Here is a 17503-nt window from a genome sequence, read left to right as displayed (position 1 = left end):
AATGTATCCCAGACTACATTATCCAATCTATCCTTCCTTTTTCATAGGGAGAGTATATGTTTTAAGAGAGATTTAACTGATAGGTCTAGCAAGCTGAAAGACCTTTGTTAGCTTCAGTGTTTGGTGTGTTAAGTGATGTTCTATGTGGTGGTTAAAGGCTGTTAGGAAAATTGCCATAATATTGTTGATATCTTCTATCAGCAACATCAAGCATTAACTTGGCAAAACTATAGAGACATAAGAACGAAGTAGATAACATACTTCACTGCTGTTAAAACTTAGTTTAAATAGTGTGAATACAAGACAAAAGAGGAGATTTATGGGCGCATTCCATCCATCTCTACTATTATTGTTCAATGCAGGGTAGGCTCAACTAGCCACTGCTGATGTACTGAACAACAGGCAATATCAGTTATTATTTTTGGAGACTTCATCACCCTAGTAGACAACAAAGAACACTTCACTATATTGTTGTTAATGGCAGAGACACACAAGATGAAATTGAAGGCAGAAGTTCTGGTGTATCATTGTCAAATGCATCTTAAATGTGCTGCTTGAAGAAGACGATGACAACATTTGTGGGTTCAAATCTAGCTAAATGTACTTTGGTATGTTTGTACCATATTTTCCAGCATACAAGTCAACACAGTTTATATTGTAAACATCATCGCAATTTTTCCAAATCATGTTGCATTTCACATGGAATTTTTGGTCTGAAAAATATGCCTTGTATAGCAGAAAATACAGTATTCAGGACACTCTTTCCTACATGCTACAGTTATCCAAGTTGTGATGAATCAAATCTTCAAGAAACGGTTACGTACTGATAGACTAGCATTCCATCTTTGGGTGGAGCTTTCATCGATTGTTACATGTTTTAGCTGGAATTGGATGATGTAGAAAAGCAATAAATTACACTGACCAACCCATTTGTATTAATTCCATTTATATCACAAATAAACAAAGTTAATAGCAAACATGGACATGTTATTTTAATTATTATCCTTATTGTTTTGTAGTAAAGGAAGTTTAAAATATTAGATAATGACATTGAGGAGCAGTTTTGCAACATGCTTGTAGATAAGGGTGTCTTGTCATCTAATCCCATCATTCCTCCACTGGGACACTAATGTTTTTACCATAAATTCCTTGTACTATTTACTAGTCATCAGGACAAGGAGGAGAGGGGAGAGCCTAAAAGTATAACAATGTCTATGGTGAGATAAATACTGTTTGGCAGTTATATGTTACTTTCAACCTGGTGAATGTTATATAGGCGCATGCATGGCTGCGTGGTAAGAAGCTTGCTTCCCAACCGCATAGTTTGCAGTCCAGTCCCTGGCACCATGGGCACGTATCTTCTAGTATAGCCCTGGGCTGACCAAAGTCTTGTAAGAGAATTTAGCAGATTGAAACTGAAAGAGGTCTGACGTGTGTGTGTGTGTGTTACTGTTTCCCTGCCTTGACTTCAAATGATACTTGTAAAACACAAGTGTCACCATCATGCAAGCATTGTCCTTCATTTACAATCTTCCACGAAAACATGTCTGGCCATGGGGAAATATTATTTTACTGGGAAACATGAGGATTGTCAACAAGAAGGCGATCCTTGCATTGAAAATACTCCTCAACAAATTCTATCCAACCTCTGTGAGCATATAAAAGCGGACATTAAAATGATGTTAATGTTGGTGATGATTAGAACTATTAAGGACATCTACTGGACCCATTAGCAACTCAGTACACTTATCTTCAGTCTCTCTCACACACACATCCAACCAAACATTTGTTGTGGTGTAGGGAAGGCATGCATCTGCATATCTGATAATTAATTTCCTTTTTGCTCTACTTTATTTATTTTTACCTGACAGGCCATGTTTACTGAAATGGTTTCTAATTGAGAACAGACAGCAGAGTGATCAGATAATGATGCTGACCACATCCCCTTAGCCTTATTGCTGGTGTATGATACCTCTTCCAGATTACAACCCTCAATCAAGTCCCCCACCTGATATGTTTAGCAATTGTATAGACAACTTTGGTTCTTTATTCTCATGTTTCTCCGCTACTTCACTTCATGTCTCATACAAGCAACCTTTCTGACTTCACAGACAGTCAGGACAGTACAAGAATGGGGGTGAGGTTACTAATTGGATAGTGTCAAATATATATACCACCTTTTGAATTCACTAAACTCGCCTGTTTTAAAGCTTAGATTTATGATTTCTTGTATTGTTTTGTGTCTGATACTACAGCACCTGTTTAGATAGACTCACACTGGGTGATATGTTAAATGGCTATTTCTAAAGTACATTTATATGTTCTCATTTATACACATGATCTTTATCTTTGTCTCAGTCTCTTCTTTCTCTCAAACACTCACACAAATGCACTGATTGTACCACACCCCTTGATATTCAATCCTTCTGTGAGATTAAATTAAAATCTGATTCAAATTATCTGACATACTCAGAGCATTAATTAGTTAAATGCAAATAGTTATTCAAAACTGGTTTATTTGCATGTAGTTTTTTTTTAAATAATTCCATGTGAGTTAGCTTGTTCTGTAAATTGAGGTGTTTACATGAATAATTGAGCAGGCATTTTTTAGGTATCATTTGCATCAGTCTGTCATACACCTTACATAACATTGCATCAACCTCATTCCACACCAATAATGTTTGTGATGTGTTATAGAATCACTGTATTTGTGCTAAGTATACAATGGGATCAGTCAGTAAACTTCATATTTGTGTTTGTGACAGTGCACAGTAATAATCACAGCACTTTGTTTCGTATTAGTTAGTGCTTTTGGTTATATATAATAGAAGTCTTTATTGATGCTATTAAATTGCCTAGGTTTCTGATTACCTGCCTCTTTCCATGCTGTAAATCCTTCGGGGATGTATAACTATCTCTTATATACAGATAAAGATCAGGTGTGTGTTTCTAAAAGAACTCCCTAACCCTTCTGATCCAGAGAAATATAAACATAAACATGTACTCAAAGATAACTGAAATATCAGCATCTCTCCCTCTACCCCCTACTAAAAAAGGAAACTTAACCAGATTGCTAACCACCTAATAAACACGCAATCAAACATGTCTTCAAAGTTATGCCGCAGAAACTAACATCAGCCAACAAGAAAGCCTGTGTGTGGTTGCTCAACCTCATAGAAATAGCAGCCAAATCTCCTTCAAATAGCTTTTTTAAAAGGAAAGCACACAATGAATATAGTCATCTTGGATGTGTAAAACATATGTGATGGTCCCAGTTGGAAAATTTTTAATCATATCTCTGCAGAACCAAAGCTGATTTGGAACTAAATAATAACATCAGTGTCAACAATGATCCAGAACACTACTTCTTGACACTGTCTTAAAATTTACACATTTCTTGGCAGTTGAGTGTAGAATTTTGTTATTGTTGGTTATTGAAATGACAAAATCACATAAACCTTGAGGGATCCTTTGAATTTTTTTTTTCTTCACAGCATTGTATATTGATTTCAAAAATGGTAATCTTACTTAAAACTTTAATCTCCCTTCATGGTTGAAATTTTCATGTACCAACATACTCTACACTGCTTCCAACTTACTTCAAACATGAATCAAAAATGTTCTTGTATTAATTCTTTTGTTACCAAATTTATGTCAAAATATACTACCTTTATTGAAAATAATGGAGAATTTGGTGAAATGACTTCATTATTGAGCTGAAGTTTGGAGAGCAAAATTAACATGAAATTTTGATGGAAGGTTTTAAATTAGATGACTTTAAAACAGGAAGTTTTCATCACTGAACCAGGGGTGGTCTCAAACAGGTCGGTATCGAAAGGGTTAAAATTAAGTTTTCTGCAGTTACCATTTATTCAACTAATTTTAGAACCCCAAATCCCACCCTGGTTTTCATGCCAGATCAGTTAGTTGTGAAACAATATTAAGGCATTTTTACAAAATTTTAATTATTTGAAGTTGTTCTTATTGCCATAAAATGTAATCAGTTGGTCCTGGTGTAGGGATATTTTTTTAGGTTTTCTTATAATCTGGATCATCTTTTCCTTCATTTAAGTAGAATTAAGATAAACTATTGAAGCATGGTTCACATAGTTCTTGGTTCAGTCCCAATGTGTGGTGGACATCTTTGGCTACTGTTTTCTTCCATAGACTCAGCTCTACTCGACCTTTGTGATAGAGCCAAGATGGACAGGGACTATATGGAAGCTTATCAGGTGGACTGTTCCTGTTTTTGAGGTGGTAGACTAAATCTATCACCTGTCTTTACACCACAATAAGGGCTTTTAGCAGGAATATACTCTGTTACAAGCATTTGGGCTGGATTTTTGGTCCAGGGATGTCCCAATATATTTGATTCTCTGCTGCTTTCCACTGTAACCCATCTGTCACAAGTTTTCTGTTCTCTATCAGTCACTTGAAATTGTGCAAAAAGTCATAATAGATGCTTCCCTCCCTCATCTGATTAAGACAGTAAACAAAACAAAGACAACTGGATCTGTCTTATCATTTCCTCAACTATGATCACATGCTTATATTCATGAAAGCATTAATTTTGGTCTAACAATCTGATGAAGAAAACAGTTGTGTCATTGTTGAAAGTTTCAGTGTTGTTAAATAATGTGTTAATGTTTTGCCAGCAGTATGTTCCAATATCTGACTTTTTTTTAATTTGTTTTTCAGTATTTTTTGGATGGTTACAAAATACAGCAGTGTCTGGTGACAAGCTTAAAGAGTTGTGTTTTGCTGGACAATGCAGCGTCGTTTAGACGAGCAGGTAAGTAAGTGTTCACTAATTAGGCACTATTTCCTGCCCTCAACCAATAGGATGCTGTTTAGCCAATAGGCCAACTCTAAACAAGCAGACCTGTGTTCAAGGAGATTTTAGTCGTTACAATCTTGTCTATTTTCCAAGTACAGTATATATAGAACTACACTGTCAGGTTTGTCCTTTATTTTTAAGACAGTATGTTGTGGTTTGAGGGAGATTTTGCTGCTATTGCTAGTAGATGATGTGACCACTTGAAGATTTCCCCAATTGATTCAATATTTTTATTAGCACTTGAATTACTTTGATCGTAGGTCACTGGTCCCTTTTCTACAATGGAAAAAAACTTAGATCGTAGTATGTGTGTGTGTGTGTGTGTGTGTGTGTGTGTGTGCATATATATTCTTTTACTCTTGTTTCAGTCATAGGACTGTGGTTATGCTGGAGCAGCACCTTGGAGGGTTTTAGTTGAACAAATCAACCCCAGGGCTTATTCTTTGTAAGCCTAGTACTTATTCTATCAGTCTTTTTTGCTGAACCGCTAAGCTACGGGAACGTAAACACAACAGTACTGGTTGTGAAGTGGTGATGGGAGAACAAATACAGACACATACAGATATAATACACATATATATATATATATATACAACAGGCTTTCAGTTTCTGTCCACCAAATCCACTCACAAGGCTTTGGTCAGCCTGAGGCTAAAGTAGAAGACACTTGCCCAAGGTGCCATGCAGTGGGACTGAACCTGGAACCATGTGGTTAGGAAGCAAGCTTCTTACCACACAGCCACGATTGCGCCCATATATATATATATATATATATATATGCACACAATCACACGCTGCATGGTCCTAGTGATGAGGTACATGCTATAGACCAACTGTGTGGTCAGTTAGCCTGTAAAAATAGCAGCTCGATATCTTCACGTAGTACTCTGCTGTCTTGAAAGGAAAAGAAAGTAACATTGAACAATGTCTTCTTAGATGTACTTTATCTGAAAACAGTTAAAGAACAATCGTAACCACAATAAATATGTGGGACTGTGTACAAAACAAAAAGGTATTATCATTTATGTTATGGCTTCCGTGAAGCAAGTGACCCAGATTCACATATTGCTAATGTCCTTTCCCCAATCAATAGATTTGAATATCTCTTGATGGATATGTCAAATCACACATGAACTATATGAAATGGGCAATATTAGATTTGATAACCTAGTTCTCTCTCTCTCTCTCTCTCTCTCTCTCTCTCTCTCTCTCTCTCTCTCTCTCTCTCTCTCTCTCTCTCTCTCTCTCTCTCTCTTGCTCTCTCTCTCTCTCTCTCTTGCTCTCTCTCTCTCTCTTGCTCTCTCTCTCTCACACAATGTGCTCACCAGCAAATACAATGTAATAGCAAATTACATAAAAGTTGCTTCAGTTAGTTATCTTCATAGTGGTTAGCTGTGTGGGAAAGATTCTCATTAATCAATTGTGGTGATATAAAAGGCACTGTATGTGTGGCTGGACTGTTAACGCATGTTTGGACAGCTGACTGATGTGATTGGTTAGATTTAAATTAGATTACTATAGTGGAGTAACAAGGTGTATGTGTATATGTTTGTATACACCCAAATACACACACAAACTACAGTGAACTGTCTCGTACAGAGTAGTAGGAAAGTTAAGATATAAATCTGACAGACTTTGTTGTTTTGATAACTTTTGCTTCTCCATCTTCCCCATCTGATTTAGTAGAATTGTAACTGATATATTTTAGAAGATATTATAGGGGCCCTATAAGGATGCTATATTAAAAGAGTTGAGAGGTGAGCTGTAGATTATTCCATCTTTCACAATGTTAAGTAGTTGACATAAATCTCTTTTTGCTGTACATACACCTCTACCACCCAATTTTTTCTTTTCTTTTTTTCTCTATACTCATGGGAGGGTTTCCAAGTCATTATAGTCAGTTAATGAATTAAACACTTCTCAAGTATGCAGTGCACCTGCTGCTTACAATCTGCAAGCTGGGCTGTGCTTCTACTTGGGACCTATTTACAGCTGAGTGGATTGTACAGGTCTGATTTGAGTGTCATTGCCAGGGACTTCACAGTGATAGTAATAGATTGTGAACCTGACTGATTGAAACAATCCATCACCTGTAACCTTCATTCATAGAAATTATAGTTCAAAAATAGATTTGTTAGAGGAGAAAGACATCTTAGCTGTAGAAAAGTCTACATCAACATTCTATCCAGCTAATGTATGCATTTAATAGTGGATGTTAAATGGTGATAAACGTTATTGTAGGGTTTGTTTTTTTCTTGAGTCTGAAGAAGAAGAAAGCGCTCATGGTCTCTAGAGGTCCTTTGAGACCAGTGAGCTTGATTAGTGCTGTTAAAAGGAAAATGTTGTGGCATTGTGTAGGGCCAGGAAGGGTTGGATACAATAAGGCCTGTGGGAGGTCTAGAGACCAGTTAGGTCAGGAATGTCTTGGTGATGAAAGTACAAAATCAGTCATCTCTGAGGAACATGGGGCCATTATAGAAACAAAAGAAATTATAGTTTTGTAGTGGAATTAAACTCTTTCTCAGAATTTAACTGGCATTTTTTTATTATTACATTCTAAGTTCAAATCTGCAAAGTTCAACTTTGCCTTTCATACTTTCAGGGTCAGTAAAATGAGTACCAGTCCAGCACTAAATAGCTATAGAATAAATCACTGACTTTGTACATTGTGTGTGTGTGTGCGTGACAATTGCATCATGGTTGTCATTTAAAACGGGCATATACTATTATATCCACTTGTGTTCTATTTTGTAATAATATTGTATATTAAATACCAAAGCATTTCCATTGTACAGTTACAACCTGGTCACTGATAGTCCTATGTTCAACAGTTTTCTAACACATAAAAACTATTAGAGAATAAAATGAAAAAGGATACAACAGAAACTATGTGTAAGCTAAACAGTTTGTCGTGACACATTGATGATGCAAAATCTTTCCATTTCACCACATGATCTCAGGTCAGGTCTCTTACCAAATGGGTAGAACTCATATAATATGTATGCATGTGTCGTGCGCATGCACATGCTTAATCATATGCAGGTATTACCAGAGCTACAGCCATGACTGTGTGGTTAAAAAGTTCATTTCTCAACCACATGGTTTCAGGTCCAGTCCCATTATTCAACTCCTTGAGTAGGTGCGTTCCTTTTATAGCCCTGGGCCAACAAAAGTCTTGTGAGTGGATTTGATAGGTGGAAAGTCCATCGTCTGTACATGTGTACATGCATGCATGCACATGTGTATTTGTTTACTTTTGTGCTTCTCTGAATATTGCTGAGTTACAAACAGTGATACTGCTGTTGTTTCCCCCTGTCAAGAAATCATCTACCGGCTTTGCACATTCCAAGATATGTGGAATAATGGATTCCTTACTTGTAAAACAAATAAGGATTAACAACAGGAAAGGCTTCAAACTGTAAAAAATTGCTTGGATAATATATTCATTTAACCCATACTAGCATGGAAAAATGGGCGTAAAAGTGAACAAGTGATTTATAAATATTAAAAGATAAACAAGTTATTTGGGATTAATTAGATAACTCAGAGCATATGTACTCTGTATAATCAGGAAAGAAGTTAGAGATATTCAGATACCTTCATTTCTTCATGATGATCGTCCTTCCCTTTGGATGGTGATGGCAGTGAAGATGCTTTTGAAGTATCAGATTTTGTGTCTCACTGTTCTAATTTCAAACCCTGACTTCTGCCTGTCTGTCTCCTTCCCACTTCCACCTCCTCCTCCACCACCACCGCCACCCTCATAGGTATAGGTAGGTTTGGCATTCATTCCTCCATGGTTGATAAAATAAGTAGCAGCTTTACAATAATAAAGTGATTCAATCATCTGCATACACCCTACGTTACAAGACTTAATTATAAATACTCTGGCTCCAAACTGGTTGCAGACACCTTTACCTAACTTCTTCACCCCCCACCCTTCACACCACCCTCCGCTTCCATTCTTTTCTCATGACACCCTACATTCTTTAAACATCCTCTTGATTCAGATCACATGTGTCTTGCTGCTGGTGTTGTAAGACTGCAAGACATCTCATATTGTTCATTCATGGGATTTTTTACTAAATGCATTGCAGCTGTTTCAACTAAGTCCTTAATTTAAATACTCAAGTGCCTATCTGTGTTACATTATGAAGAGTAAAGTTGTATGCCAAACGATTTCTAACCAAAAATTGTAGCTTGTACAATTTGATTTTCACATCTATGAGATTTTTCCTTTCTTTTGGGATCAAGAAAATAAATCTAAATGAAATACATGATAATTTAATATATTGTTATCATTGTTGAAACAATTGGGCCTTTGGATTTGCTTGTTCTGCATTCCTCTTGACAGTTAGATCTATTAATTCTTTCCTAGCTCATCTTCATTATTAAACTATAATGACCATATAGTTTGACAACAAATCCTCAATGTGAATATGAACATGCTGCAAGCGTGAGGTCTCCACAAGCCAAGGAAGGACAAATTTTAAAAGACTATAGGATGATCATAGCTAGGATGCCATTGACTCTTGCTTGGTCTGTTTTATCAGAACTTACTACAACCTACAATAATATAAATTATTTCTTACATTTGGCACAAGGCCATAAATTTATAGTTGTGTAATAATTTAGTCACTGTTGTTCCATAATATATGACTATATTAACAATCAGTAATTGTTCATTCCTGTCTCTTATCAAGCCCACATTTCGGACTTGTCTTTAATGAAACACCATTGTGTCAATGATTCAGTTTACTGACTTTATCCATCTTGACCAAGCTTTCTAAATAGTTTTTTTTTTTTTTTGTTTTTTTTCTTTTACTCGAATTAGAACTAGGGGAAATAGGATTTTTATTTTTTTCTCCTGTCATGTATCTCCCAGGTATTTACAAGTTAACCCTAAGCATTTTAGTTTCCCAGGGTCTTACATGTATATGTCCTCTCTCTCTCAATATATTCAATTAATGACATCTGAGAGGGATACAGAAGTTTAACTTGGATATTGTGTGCAACAGTGCCACATGTCACCGCTTGTGCTTCTCTGTCATTGCCTTCATAAAGCTCAACCTCTTGAAATCACTTTTCACCACTTGATTGTTCCATATCTACCTGGGTCTATCCCCTAAAATTTGCATCCACTTCAAATGCTCAACACTTATTTATACAATTGACATCTTCCATACACAACACATGCTTGCACCATCACAGTCTTCTCTCCTCAGCACTATATCTGATTGCTCTTGCATCCAGCTTTTTCTCTCAATTCATTTGTACTCCATCATTCCTGCATCCTAACATAAATCCAGAGGTACGTGCTTGCTTCATTTCTTTCTAGTCATTGCAACTCTCTTGCATTCAAGGTCCACATCATACTACCATACTGCCTCACACCTTGTATGCAAACGTCACACAATCTCCTCTCTATTCTGAGAAACAAGCCCTTTGTTACCAACAGAGGTTAACAGCTCCCTAAACTTTTCCATCCTCTTGTTAATCTGGTTTCTATGCTTTGGAACACCCACCTCCATCTAGGAATTACGTCACCTTGGAAGCAAAAGTGATCAACCAGTTTCAGTAAGCCATCTAAGTATTTGAATGGATTTATTTCATGTCTACTGTTACTGCTAACTATTGCTGTGCATCTCCTACATACAGCCTGCATGACTAATGCTTACATCTAGTGTATTAGTAGCCTATACTGGGTACAACATATGAAATTTCTACCTATTCCTTTTCTCTGATGGTAGCAGAGTACTGTGTTCTTTGCTAAGTTTGCTTTGAGGCCTGACATTTCTAGGTTTTGTCTGGAATTTGGTTTTTAATTCTTCTTTAGATTCAGCATTTGCAATTCAGTCATCAGCATACAAGAATTCCCATGTTTAGCCAGTTTTAAATTCCTTTCTTATGGACCCTAACTGTAGGCTAAATTCATCACTGAACTTATTGCTGGCTTTCACTTTGTTGACATAACCTATACATGGCTTTTTCTACCTTCACACGCCATTCATCTAACCCTTGTTTCCTGGGCAGTCCCTTAACTACACAGTTTGGAACTCTGTCACACACATTATTTCAACAGATACTAAGTATAAAGTCTTACTCGTAACCAGGAGTTATTTTACTAAGATGGTATCAGTTGAGTCTCTTCCTGGCTCAGAGCCAACCTGCATCTTGTTTAAAGGTAATTTTGTTCCTAATTGTCCTATAATTCTTACCATAACTTTCATAACCTGTATGTTAATTAAAACATGATGATTGTGGTGCTCTTAATATATATATATAGGTATATTTCATATTTAAATTGCAAATAAATACAAAATCTGCTTCAGTCTGACAAAATATAAATTTAATGCTAGAGTTGATAGATACTATACAAATGTTGATAAAATTTGTGCAAACCCCACTCCGCAATCATTTCTACACACTAAAGGCTAAAATAATGTGTATAGATAACAAAATTGCATTCCTTTTCAAGCCTACAGTAATTATATAGAAGTGGTTGGCATTAGGAAGAGCATCCAGCCATAGAAACTGTGTCAAAGCAGACAATGGAGCCTGGTGCTGCTCTCCAGCTTACCAGCTCCTACCAAACCATACAATCCATACCAACAGGGAAGACGGGTGTTAAATGATGATGACGATGACAACAAGAACATCTAACAACATAAGGGAAAGATATTTCATTGTCTTCACTTTTACATACAGGATTATACTTGTCAACTATATATTAAATGCTTTATATGTGATATAAAGTAAATTCCAGGTTTTGTTTTAGCAAAAACTAGGTATTAAATGGGATGTAAAACAAATTTGCAGAGAGATTCTAGATGGTTGCTCCTTGCTAGAAATAGCTACCAAAATTCTATGGAATTACACCCTATGATTTTTAAAAAAGGTGGGACACATTGGAATATGGAGTTCCAGATATACATACTGTTCAAGTGAATGAGGGGATAGTCAAGGCTGGAATAGTTTTCGTTGCAGATTCACCCAATCAAGGCCAACCTAGAATTGAGGGAAAATAAAAGAAATAGTGAATGACATTTCTGGATAGAGAACAATACTGTTATCCACCACCACCCTACACAGCCTGATATATACAATGTTAAGCATTCTGAAGGTGTAACTGCAGGTAACAAATAAATAGATCTCATGCAGGCTGGACAATGCAAGTTCAATAAATTAAAAATCAATTTCTAAGATTCACATAAAGCTACAAATATCTTCATTCGAATGTTTTGATAATTAAATCAGCCTTGTAACTTGATTGGTACTTTTATTTCATCAACACTAAATGGAGTTGATAACATAACATAAACACATTTGAGAAACTAGAGTTGTGACTAAATACTGTAAAGCATTTCATGTTGTTCAAGCACTCTGCCAGTTCTGCCATCCACCTCTTTGATGATGATGATGATGATTTCTTCTTCTTTCTACTATAGGCACAAGGCCTGGAATTTTGTTGCAGAGCTGGGGGTACTAGTCGATTATATTGTCACCAGTACTCAACTGGTACTTATTTTATTCATCCTGAAAGGATAAATGACAATGTCAGTCTTGGCAGAATTTGAACTGAGAACATAAGAATAGGCGAAATGCCACTTAGCATTTTGCCCAGCATGCTAATGATTCTGCTAGCTCACCACTTTAATAATAGTAATAATAATAATCTTTTCTATTAAAGGCACAAAGCCTGAAATTTGGCAGGAGAGGGCTAGTCAATTACATTGACCCCAGTGTTTCACTGATTCTTAATTTATTGACCCCAAAAGGATGAAAGGCAAAAATCAACCTTGGCTGAATTTAAACTCAGAACCTGAAGACGGACGAAATGCTGCTAAGCATTTCACCCAGCACGCTAACAGTTCTGCCAGCTCACCACCTTAATAATAATAATAATAATAATAATATCTTTCATGATAGCATCATTAATGTCATACTTTTATCATATAGTTCTGTGGATGAAATCAGTCCCTATCTATCTTACCAAATTAGTTTATGGCTTGCTTGAAACATTGATGTCTAATGCAATCATTGGTTGCATAGTGTTAACAGAACAAACGTGCATACCTCACATATTTATGCATAAAATATATAATCATAGTGAAAAGAATTATAAAGCTGTGTGTTCACTTCCTGGGCCATGTAGTGTCCTTGGGCAAGATATTTCATTTAGCATTGCTCTGGTTTATTTATCTGAAAATGTGTACCAGCCAAGTACTTGCAGCAGCCTCCCCTTTCTATAGCTGTTTGCCATAATATAAGCACTTACAACAATTAGTAAAGACAGTACATGCTGTCAAGTCATATTAACTTGTGTATGACAGATATGGGCTTTCATATATTCATGCCATATCCAAATGTTCAGAATTATATATAATTATCACATATGTGGTTCTTGTAATGGTATATCTACACATGCAGACACACACACACACTCAGGTTGGATGGAAATTTTCGGGTAATTTGCAAATATTGGAAAAAATCACTAAATATCAATATAAGATATTTGTTGAAGTGGAAAAATTTGACTCTGAATGAATTTTTGGAGCTTTTGGTTTCACAATCTTCATTCAGACCGTAGATATCTCGCTTACATCTCCATATTTTTCAGGAGTCAGGAAAGTGATTCTCTTTTTATTTTAGGAAACCTAATTTTAATTCAAGAAAAGCCTAAAGATTAAGAAGGTTAAATACTACAGGATCAAAGACAAAGACATAGTTTTCAGTGTTGTGGTAATGTTAATACAATTAAAGTTTCCACAATTAGACTATTGACTATTTTAAAATACGGCATTCTAAGCTCAAGGTCCTAAAACTTCTCAAAGCTACTTGGAGAAATTTAGATATGAATGGTGCCTGTTTTCAAGTTGGCATTTAAAGGCAAACAAAACTGTATCTCATTACAAAGAAAACAATACAATAAAGTTCAAAGACATGATATTGAACTTTGTGGTAATGATAACGAGATTTTTACAGCAAGACACTATCTTTTATTAATGACCATTTAATGGATATGGTACCTGGGTTATATGAAAAGTGGCGTTTACACAGTCCAGATTCTCGATTCCTCTCAATAATTGCTCCCAGAAAATTAGATAGAAATGGTACCTGTTTTTGAGTTGCTAGTTGGAGAATGCATGTGATCTGTTCTTGGCTCTTTCTCATAACCATGTAATCAATTCCCAACCCCACTCTTTAACTTCACACTTGCAGAACATATACTTAATGTTGAATTTAATTATGTGAAGAAAGGTAGGTGAACTTTAAGGTGCTTTAAAAAAAGGTGATGTATTTGTAATAAGGAATGTTAGTCAATAAACTAAAGCAGAAAGAGTGGGGAGTGAGTAATTAAAAACCCTATTTGTTTTTGTTGTAGTAGTCCCAGTTTAGCCCCAACCAAACCAACCTACGATGAAAAGCCTTCTTGCTTTGGTTATCCCATCTTTACAGAGTTTGTTGTTTGTTGTTACCACAGCGTTTCAACTGACTTACTCTCCAGCCTTCATCAGGTGTCCTGATAGAATTTTGAACCCAACCCTGGGTTCTCGTTCCTAAGGTTTGGGTTCAAAATTCTATCAGGACACTTGATAAGGCTGGAGAGTAAATCAGCCGAAATGTGGTAACAACAAACAAGATGAGGACACATATCCGTCCAATGTAAATAATGTACAGAATTCCTCATCTCTAAAATATAGAATAATACAAGACAATGGCATGAATTAATTCAAAACAATGGGAATAAATCAACATTACATTTGACAGTGTAATCTGAAAGGATTTGTTTGAGTTTTCATCAACAAGCAAGTACCCTCTTTAACTGTCCACAGAAATATTGCTTATAAACCCATTATTATTAATGGCTCAAGTAAATTGGATAGACTAATTTGCATATTTTAATGTATTCCTAGTAGTTACTTGGATTAGTAAATTATTGGTATGAATTATAGTGTTTTGTTTCAAAGACATTGTATATCAAGGCAATATTTACATCTATCTATTACACATTGACTTAAATCTATATACTCTGTCGTACATATAACAGTATTATTCAATATGTTATTCCGTTTTGTTAAAAGGATATGATTGAGTGTGATTTCATGAAAGTAAGTTTGAAATTTGTTTAAGAATATCAGGCTGGTCAATAAACATTCATAAACCTTTTTATTTTTTTTCCACATAAGTCTTTAGATGGTAGATAAGTAGTAACGAGACTGATATTCATGGCTTTCCCAAAACATAGTGGTGAAATCATTGATGTAGTGTAATAATTTGAAACTGAGTTATATGAATTACTGAGTACATTATATTTTTTACTTTACAGCATTCATTTAACTTTGCTACATTATATGGGACCTTAGGAAAAAACTGTTCTTTATGTATGTTGTGGAATTATTCTTTCATTTGTCAGCCCTTTTGAAACCAACCCACCCAAGACTGTACTTAGTTCTATAATTCAAATATCTTGTTCCAAATACAAGCTTAATAACAGCAAAGTTGTTTTACTACATTCCTGATTATTTTTTAAATTAACTGAAGCAAAACTTATTACTTAAAATATGGTGAATACCACTATTTTTACAATCTAAACTTATATTTAGATTTTATTAAAAGCCACTTTATGTTATTGGTACCCAAAACTTTGTCACGGAGGCCACTTTGGGAAACTGCTCTAAAACTTCACTCCCAGTATTTTTCATCCCTTACATCGGTACCTGTATTTTAATTTCTTCATTATGTTTCCTCTCTCCCCTTCTCTTGTAAAATAATTTTTATTACTCCAAACTTATTTTGATAACACCCTCCTCCTCTAAGTTTCACTACATACTAGAATTTACATACAACTTCAAGAATTTTCATTATTACTTATATTTTTAAGGATTTTGAAAAAAAACTTGTCATTCACTGTTTTTTCATGGTGATCACTTTGGAAACTGTTCTAGTACCAGTCAGGTACTGGGGTCAATTTAATCAACTAATCCCTTCTTGTTATATAGTCTTCAGTTGTGAAGGTGGCCCTATTTCAGTTCATGTTATCTTTTGAGACATTATTCTATCTGAAATGTGGAGTTCCTATACTGGTTGGATTTAAACTCAGAACACTGAAGCACCATACTAAATACCACACAACATTTAATTTCTATAGCTACCTGCACTATTCCCTCCATTATTTTGTCAATTTGTCTGGTTTGCTTGAATTTTGTTCCTTTAGATTTTAAACAACTCAAAATTATTGTTTGTACCACTTAACAGCATTTGTTACCAAATGGATATAGTGTCATCGTTGGTGTCTTTTAGCCCCAAGTCTATACTATGGTTGAGGACATTCCAGTCATGACTGTTCCATCTTGTTATGACTATCTACGATTACATGATCTAATTAAAACAGTAGGGTGTGATTTGATAGAGGTTTGATTGTTATTTCTAGCAGACCTAGTAACTGTTTAAACCATCTATTATGAGAAAGTCAAAAATTAATTGAAACACACAACATATTTTTGAAGTAGAGGAGAGTACTCAAAACTTCAATAACTATTGTAGTTTTAATCATTTTGGCAAGTATAGGAGACAACTCTGGTTATGTTTCAGTCTTATTGCACTTCTTCAGCAAAATGTAAACTTCATTACATATACTTGCCAAAGTTGTGATTTCTAACAGGTAGAACAATGATGTACATCTAGACTTTTATTGCAATGATAAATGTAGCAAATCACTGAATTTATTACAAATCAAGAACTGGTTGATTGCCAAACTGTATGATTTAATGATATTTAGTCTCTTTTTTTAGCTTTGAGTTCAAATTTCTCTGGAGTCATCCTAACATTTTATTATTCTGGGGTCACTAAATAAGCTCCAACATTCAATGAAATACATTCTCCATCCCCTCTGTAAAAACTGACCTTGTATCTGGGTTCAGGGAAATCTGCATTGGTTAGAAACTACAATAATGTTCAGTGTTCAAGTTGTTAAGAATAAAACAATCCACTTCTATCTTCCTTGCTTTGAAATTTACTAGGGTGGTTTTGGTGCAGATATATGCATTTGAGTTTGAAAATTAGATTATTCAATTCATTCAGTCAATCATTAGCAGTCTCTTGATTTTGAGAATGGTTTACATTAATGTAGTCAGTACAAACTACTAGCTGGGCTATACAAATCTAAAAACTTCAACATGTCTGTCATTTAAAAGTACCAAGCAAGGTTTTACATTCACATTAAATTTATTGTAGCTTTTAAATTGCTATAAAAGTTCTAATTAGTTATATACGAAGGTTCTGTTTGTTTCCATGACATCTTAATCACAGTTTCATCTAATTTTCTCCCATTCAACATCTGGTGGACTTTAATAGACTTAACTTTTCTGCAAATATTAACATGGAAAATTAGATCAGCGGTGGTGACTGAGATAATTGAATTTTATCTGGAGATAATTAGTACTGGTTTTGCTAACTTCCCTTACTAAGTTTCAAATCCCACTGAGGCTGATTTTGAATCGCCTTCACATTTTAATTTGTGATTTTATTGACAAATTATGTATATAATATACCAAGATTCAATTTTCAGTGGATATACTCCTTATATTTCTGACTTGTAAATTAGTTTTTTTAAAAAGTGTTTTAATAAAAACTACCATATTTCATGGCCTAGTAAGATACAGG

The 17503-nt window shown here is 35.1% G+C and overlaps 1 protein-coding gene across 19 annotated transcripts in view; it reads left to right on the top strand.

The window, feature by feature from the left end:
- Positions 1-17503, top strand: part of LOC106881986 (paired amphipathic helix protein Sin3a) — a 163094-nt gene that overhangs the window by 85956 nt on the left and 59635 nt on the right. For 7 of the 19 annotated variants that reach the window (XM_089366086.1, XM_089366075.1, XM_089366073.1 and 4 more), the window contains exon 2: positions 4699-4792. The exons of 6 other annotated variants lie outside the window; for them this stretch is intronic. In XM_089366086.1, the coding sequence (XP_089222212.1) occupies positions 4769-4792 (24 nt within the window). In that variant the 5' untranslated portion in view covers positions 4699-4768. Of the gene's footprint in view, positions 1-4698; positions 4797-17503 lie in introns of all 19 variants that reach the window. 6 more of the 19 variants (XM_089366090.1, XM_089366083.1, XM_089366079.1 and 3 more) reach the window with 1 other exon arrangement.

Source organism: Octopus bimaculoides, chromosome 18 (assembly GCF_046866305.1).
Source record: "Octopus bimaculoides isolate indiv1 chromosome 18, ASM4686630v1, whole genome shotgun sequence".
NCBI classification, from domain to species: domain Eukaryota; kingdom Metazoa; phylum Mollusca; class Cephalopoda; order Octopoda; family Octopodidae; genus Octopus; species Octopus bimaculoides.
Note: the sequence above shows the minus strand (reverse complement) of the source record. Positions and strands in the feature narration are given on the sequence as shown.